This window comes from Elaeis guineensis, chromosome 11, assembly GCF_000442705.2.
Source record: "Elaeis guineensis isolate ETL-2024a chromosome 11, EG11, whole genome shotgun sequence".
NCBI lineage: Eukaryota > Viridiplantae > Streptophyta > Magnoliopsida > Arecales > Arecaceae > Elaeis > Elaeis guineensis.
Genome location: NC_026003.2, coordinates 23,047,849 through 23,055,219, shown reverse-complemented (window position 1 = coordinate 23,055,219; position 7,371 = coordinate 23,047,849). Strand labels below are relative to the sequence as shown.

Below are 7,371 nucleotides of genomic sequence, written 5' to 3'. Positions count from 1 at the left end.
CCCATTTGATGTCTTGATCAAACCCTAGTGGATGTGTCCCGTGCTTCATATGTAAGCCCTTATTTAGCCCACCGTTCATTACAAAGGATGAAAGAAAAAAATCACAAGCAGTTTACAGGGATACAAGGCAGTCCATGCTATCGCAACTTTTTCAGAGCTCAAGTTCTCAGAGCTAGACAGAGTCTCCAGTCTAGTTAAAGTAATGACACCTGAAATGAAGTCTTTTTTTTCTGAGAAAATACGTGTGCTTCTCTTACTCCATGAGCCCCATAAAATTGCAAAGACCATCTGATCCCAGCCTCAATCTTGATCACGTCTGGCATTGCATCTACAACAATCCATGATCTCACTCAAAAAGATGGCATGGGATTAAAAATATTTCTACACACTTTTTCATATATTCCTTCGTTTAAATCTAAATGTTCAAATCGATATATGTATTTATAAATATAATAATAAAAGTGCCAGCGACCTTTTAGTAAGTATTCAAATGCACATATGTGTGAGTCTTCGTATAATCTTTTTATTTAGATTTTTTTATCAAAATAAAAATTTAAATTCATATATTGATTCATAAATATTATTATCGTAATGGATTGGATTGATTTTGATATTATTTATAATAGTATAAAATTTTATTTAAAAAAATTAATAAAAAATTATTATCAAATTTTCATCTTAATATCGAAGATTTTTTCAATGGATAATTCAGATTAAATATACGTACCACCTTGGTTTCCTGTAGTCTCCTGTCATTGGGGGGCCTCATCTATATAGCCATGCTTGTTATTTTATTTACCCATCACACAGAACGTAAGCCCAGAGCAATTGCCTATGGATAAAAGCTCCATGTAAGTCTTTCCTTGCTGTTTACTCCGCTTCGCTCTGATGGGTTCTCTCCAGCTCCGCTTCCCCACTCCAGCTCTCCGAATTCTTTCTCCTAGAAAGCCGAAGGCGCCGCTTTGTGGGATAATCCGATGCGGGCTGAGAGGCGGGCCGAGGAAGCCGCTGTGGCGGGGGCGGGTGCTGTCCACGGAGGCCATCCACGCCGTCCATGCCCTCAAGCTCGCCAAATCCTCGCCAAAACCTAGGCGCTCCTGCTCGCCTAATACCAAATCTAATAATAGAATGGAGGAGGTCTTCCGCGATAAGCTCGGCCGGCTCCTGAAGGCGGACCAGATCGCCGTGCTCACGAGCTCCGCCGCCAGAACGAATGGGAGATGGCCCTCCAGGTTTGCCTCCTCTTCTTCTTCTTCTTTCTGAGCTTTAAATCGATGCGTCTTTCTTTAAGCAGAATTCTATGGTTACTAATTTGGCTGGAGGAGAAAAGAATGGATATTAGCAGTTCAATCATACGTGTTAGAAGCTACCTGCTACAATTGATGATTAATTTGAGTCGATCAGTCAAATATAAATATGACCGAGTACACCATTTTTTTTTAAAAAAAAGAAACGTAATGCCTCAATAAAAAGTTCGATTGGTTAAGGTCTTGGTGAGTTGGTGTTGATTTTGAAGGTGGATCCATTGTCCTCTTCTGGCTTGCTGGCCATGTCATGTAGTTCATCATTTATTTCTCCTAGATTGGTAATGTCATAATTTTTATATCCATTTACTGGTTTTTCATGCCCTGTATATGAAGTTATCGTGTTTGATTAAATGTTTATGAGAAATTGGTCATTCGCACTGATTTTTGTCTTGATATGAAATATGCAGTTCTTCTAGTTTTCTAACAGGATTTGGGTCGAATAAAAAGTGGAAGTTTGATTTCTTAAGTTGATTCCATAATCCCTGTCAAACTTGAGTATCCAAGTCCTGTGAGACTAAGCTCTTTGTGCGTGCACATGTGGCTTGTACGCACACATGTATGCTTGCAAATATTTTATCCTCCATTGGAAGATGGCTTAAGCTTGTGGCCCACATGTGGAACCAAGTTTGTATTTGGTACTTCCACTTCCACCCCCCAAACTATAGCTTCGTTCAGCATGGAAGTAATGGTATTACTTAATAACTTAACACCTTTATGAGGGTTCTAGCCTCTAGCCTTTTGATGTAAACACTTGGCTACATGTGGATGTATGCACACAGAGTTGTCCTCTGAATGGATGTCCTATCATAATTGCACATGTCAACACCACCACTATTTAACAAATATAAATGAGTTTCCCAACTTTTCACTAAAAATAGAAGTTTACGAAACATTCAGAAACAATGTTTCAAACTGCGATGAGAAGCAACATTTAATTTTATATGGTAGGAACACTTGGGAAAGAAGGGACACCTAAAATTGCAGACAAACAGATAGATTGTTGCAGAGGATGTTAAATTGCTTACCAACTTGCCTTTTTCTCATGAAGAGAATCCAGAGTATCACTGTCTTTCTTCAACTGTAGAAGGGACAAATTTTGTAGAAGAAAAAGTACTAAGGATGATTTCATGAATTAAAAATTAATAATCCATGTCCTCAAATGCTATGTGAGAATGTTTAAGTGTGCTGTCCTTTTGATAGATTTAAATCCATCTTTAATTGCCCGATTTTTCGATGTTATTATTTGTCCTATTCGCTTTCTTTTTTGCATCTATCTGATAAAGAATCAGGGTTTTAGGTTTTTGCATTTATTCAAAAGGAGGTGTGGTATAAACCAGATCTATCTCTCTACAGTGATATGATTTTCATGGTGGCAAAGAACAAGCTGATTGAAATTGCTGAACAGCTTTTTTCTGAATTAAAGAAAGAGGGCTTGCAACCTGATACCAGGGCCTATACTGAAATGATAGGAGCCTTTCTGCAAGTTGGTACGGTGGAGAAGGCAATGGATATGTACAAGTTGATGAAGGATTCAGGCTGCAATCCAGATAAGTTGACCTTAACCATTTTAATCAGGAACCTTGAAAAAGCCGGAGAGAAAGATCTTGCCTCTGCTGTAAGGAAGGAATGTGCAGAGTATGTGGACTTCCCAGAGAAATTTCTTGAAGAAGTAGACAAGAAATTTGTGAGTATCCTGCTTGGTGAATTGCAAATCTTGTTATTGTGTATCTTTTGCTTTTTTTTTTTCTGTTGTTGTTGTTTTAGCTCTATGTTGTTGCTGTTGTTAAGACTATTTGAGGAGTCATTTCACAACAATATGGTTGCCAAAGGACAGTAAAAGGAAGAAGGGATTTTACACATAAAAACATACCAACACATAATTGCATGGGAATGTCCTGCACTTTTAACGTGTAAAATTGGAAAACAGAAATCTTTAAGACCATCAGTAAGGAAAAACTTATTAGATATGGGAGAAAAATCTATGTGGAAGTATGTGAGTATTGTTCTACATTCTGAAAATGGAAATGATTATTTATATCTATTGGAAGAACATTTTGAGTAGAGGTAGCTATGACAGACAAGTTATTGAAGATATCTCTTAAAAATAAAGCCAAAAAAAAAAAAGAGGAAAAAAAATATTGACCTGAAAGCCAAATCTCTCCTTTGGAATTTTCTTTTAGTCCTTTAAACTGCAGAACATATTTCATCTCATCTCAAAAAACAAAAAAATCTTTGCATTCTCTATACATTGCCTGTCCGTGATAACTTCTTTATTAATAGCTTAAGTACAGATATGTTTCTTTTGCAAATGAAAAAAGAATGATGTGTTTGACTCAAATTGCAATGATTTTATCATTTCTCATTTTTAGTAGCTTTTAACTTAGCTTCTTTATCACACAATTATTCAGATATATTCATCAAATTTGGGCAGCATGGCTGTTGATCTTAACTTCAAACAGTAAACCTTGTTTTGCTAATTTTTTGGCATGAACTAGTTTGGTCAATGAATTTGAGAGTAGAGGATGTTGCACAGGTAAGATTCAAAGTTACTAGTAGGACATTTTGAATTTGAAATTTCCTAGGTTTTTTTCTCAAAATTGAGATTGTTAATACAAAATATTTTTGAAAAATCAATTGAACAAAATTCAGCTTATTACTGCTTCAGCTCAGGAGTTAATAGCAACGACAATTGATTGTTGGCATCTCACCTCTTTGTTAGAGAGATAGTACACAAGCAATATTAAAGTAATCACCTCAAGATCTTTTTATATAAAGTATTCCTAATATTTCATTTTTGGAAAAATATTTATGATCCATTACAAGTCAAAACCATTCAAAATTTACAACCTCCTACCCCAAAAAGAAAAGAAAGAAAGAAAGAAAGACCAAAAAAAAAAAAAAAAGAAAAGAAAAAACTATCAACGACAGAATATGACAAAAGTTAGCCTAAAAGTTCAAAATTCAAGTTCCTATCTAACCGAAGAGAAACCGCTATAATAAGACATTTATAATGACTAGTTATAATGCGCATGCTTGATGTGTATGCTGAAAAATGTAGTTATATTATATATTTAAAAAATAAAAAAGATTACCTCTGCTCATTCCTTATAATTTTTTTAAATTTTGCTATTAGTCTAGATTAGTTTAAGTTATACTATGCCCAACATCACTAATAATTTGAACCTGGAGGATGTGAGACTCTTATGAAACCTACAATCATGGACTAATATACCTACAAGAGTTTCCCCCTTAGCTTATTTTGATATTTTAGCAATCTTAGAATCCCTTTTTTATATACTAGTTTAGTTGCAGTTTTCCAGAAAAACTTAAGATTATAATGGAAACTGAAAAGTTGGGAAATATAGTCGCTTTTATGTAGGGTTGAGATTTCAACTTTTCTTAACCCAATGTATGCCAACATGACTCTTGGACACTATTCTTGTGCAGAAAATAAATGCCTAAACAACAGGGATGCTAATGACACTTGAACTCATGCTAAAAGTGGAAAACAAAGGGGGTGACTAAGTTCATATATTGGGAGAAAATTTCTATTCCAAAGGATTTCTATGTGATGCAGTCTCTATATTCTTCTGAGGCATTCTAACATTGCTGCAATTTGGCAATTTTTATTGCAATAAAATGTCCAGTACAACATCCAAATAAAGTGGTTGGATGCCAGCAAGCAATTTATAATATGTATGCTATAGAATTACAAAGCAGTGCACTATTGATGGTGAATGAAATGATCCAACTATAATACTAAAATGCTATCTCAGATGAAAAAATTGGAGGATAGAACTAGATTGATAGCCAGTTACATAAATGTTGATGTTATGGTAATTCAGGTTCGCAAGAAAATTGCTTGTCATGTCATGCAGAAAGGCAAATTGATTACTCTTTCCTTTGCCTAGTCCACTAAGATCCCATCATAAAATAACTTTTTTTTAATCCATATCCATGAACTAAGATGGCATCTAGAATTTTGAATTAGATGCTTTTGATATCAAATTGCCAGTTTCAATGTTTTAAAAGAAAAAAAAAAAAAACCTATAATTTCCCTTGAATCAAGCCCATCAGAAACTGACAGCTGACATTTGAGTGTATTATACTATTATGTAATTTCCTAATCAGTATCATGATTGTTTGGTGTTTAGTTTTACACTGCAATCTAGAGCTATATATGTGAATATGTGACAATATTCGCTTATAATTATGTTACTTATAGATGAAAGTCACAGACTAGAACTACTAAACAGTCAAATTACACTTTTAAATGCCAACTGTGAAGCTCCAGGATTTGAAAATTTCTTCTTGCCTATAATGTGTAATGCTGTGATGGTAGTGGCTGTTCTAAGCCATCATAATTGCTTACAACAGAGATATGGCCCTCTTATTATCATCTTATTTCCATAATATTTTGCATAAGGTAAGGAGCTAGGGCTCATGAACGTACTGTTGAACATAGGTGAAGTGCTTGAATTAGTTCTAGTTTGTTAAACAAAAATAGATTGGAGATTGTATTGTTAACAGTATACCTCAATTGTTGGATTTTTCACTTTCATAGTGCATTAGCATTTTTCTATTTTCCCTTTTGCAGCCAAAAAGGAGGTCACTCGAACTTGTTTGAATTACATGAGATCATTGCCCATGAAAGCTGATATAGTCCTCTTGCAAGGACATAAACCTGCTTCACCATTTGAGGGGCGCATCACAAGTTATGTCAATGGTATACGGGTATGGCTATCTTGAGGTGCCCACTAAGCTCAAAGCATGAGGGGCTTGTATCTGGAGCTTGGGCCACTTCTGCAAGTTCTTGTGAGTTTCTCAATTTCATCAAAGGAGTGCAACTCTGCAATCATCAGGCAACAAATATGTTCATCTTTGTAGCATGTAGTTAAAAACAATAGCATGTACATTTCTTGTTAAAAAATCCACAACTTTATTCAAGACAAGTACTTGACTGCTTCACTTAGAACTTTCTTCTTAAATAACTAAATCTATTTCAGATGCTTATTGCTCATATTATGAGTAAATTAAGTCCAATCCTTTCTTAGGGAATAGATAATATTTCTGTAGTCATCTTAATACGAGTTCAGGATCAGACTGGTTGTTCTTATCCATGGTTTGCAAACTCGAGAAAGTGCCATATTGAGGATCACTGCCCATGGACGGGCAAGTTGATCCCTGGAAAACTTAGAGACAGGAACTGACATTTCCTTGGAGAATTTTATTGTTTCTTGTTTACATAATCCTACTATATTGGAAGTAATCATTACCTTTTTCCCATGTCTCTTGTTTACTTTGATGCAGATGTTTGAAGTGCAACCACAGTGATAGCCCCAGACAAAATAAAAACAGGATGGTTATTAATAAATAGGCCTTAGAGTTCTATTATGCATTCCAGATCTTTGGGTTAGCAAATCGGCTCCTAAGAGTAAAATTTCTCCATATGTAATGGAGTGCACGAATAAATTATTTGATTATGTCTACTCAAAAAATGGAATTGTTTTATTTTCACACTTATCTATGGCTTCTGATGGACTAAAATTTTCACCATTGATTATCCTTGATAATGGTATTATGTTGGTTTGTTAGGGAGGGGGAGGGGGGTTGGTTTGCAAAGGAGAACCTTCAAAATAGGGATAAACAGGAATATACGGCTCTCTAGGGTCCCCAAATTCTACCATTCCCACATCTTATTCCCACTTGATTATTAAACATACCAAAAAAATCCTTTCATTAGCCAAAAAAATGGAAAAATAGTGATAAATAATAACCAGCGTAAGCATGCTATATTGGATAATGATATTATGGGGATAAACACAGTTATTGCGACTTCATTTTTGAATTATCCTTGCTCATCGAACTTTATTTAGGAACTGGTTATACCCATGGAAGATACCAAGAAGTTGTACCCAATTGCTTATCCTGCTTCCGAAAACTAGGCCTTTTGTTTTGGTATTTGGAGGTTGATAGCGTTGGGATCGTTGAGCTGATCCATATCGAGATTTGACCTGAATTAAACATTAAATCTCAACTACGTTGTCTCTGGGTTTAACTCAAA

At 35.2% G+C, this 7,371-nt stretch overlaps 1 protein-coding gene across 1 annotated transcript; it reads left to right on the top strand.

Moving 5' to 3' along the window:
* The first annotated feature begins 802 nt into the window (after positions 1 to 802).
* Positions 803 to 6,327, top strand: LOC105034378 (uncharacterized). The gene is given in 4 exon segments (XM_010909521.4): positions 803 to 1,189; positions 1,192 to 1,232; positions 2,605 to 2,991; positions 5,905 to 6,327. Coding segments are annotated over 4 exon segments (759 nt in total). The 5' UTR covers positions 803 to 888; the 3' UTR covers positions 5,935 to 6,327.
* The last annotated feature ends 1,044 nt before the right edge of the window (positions 6,328 to 7,371 follow it).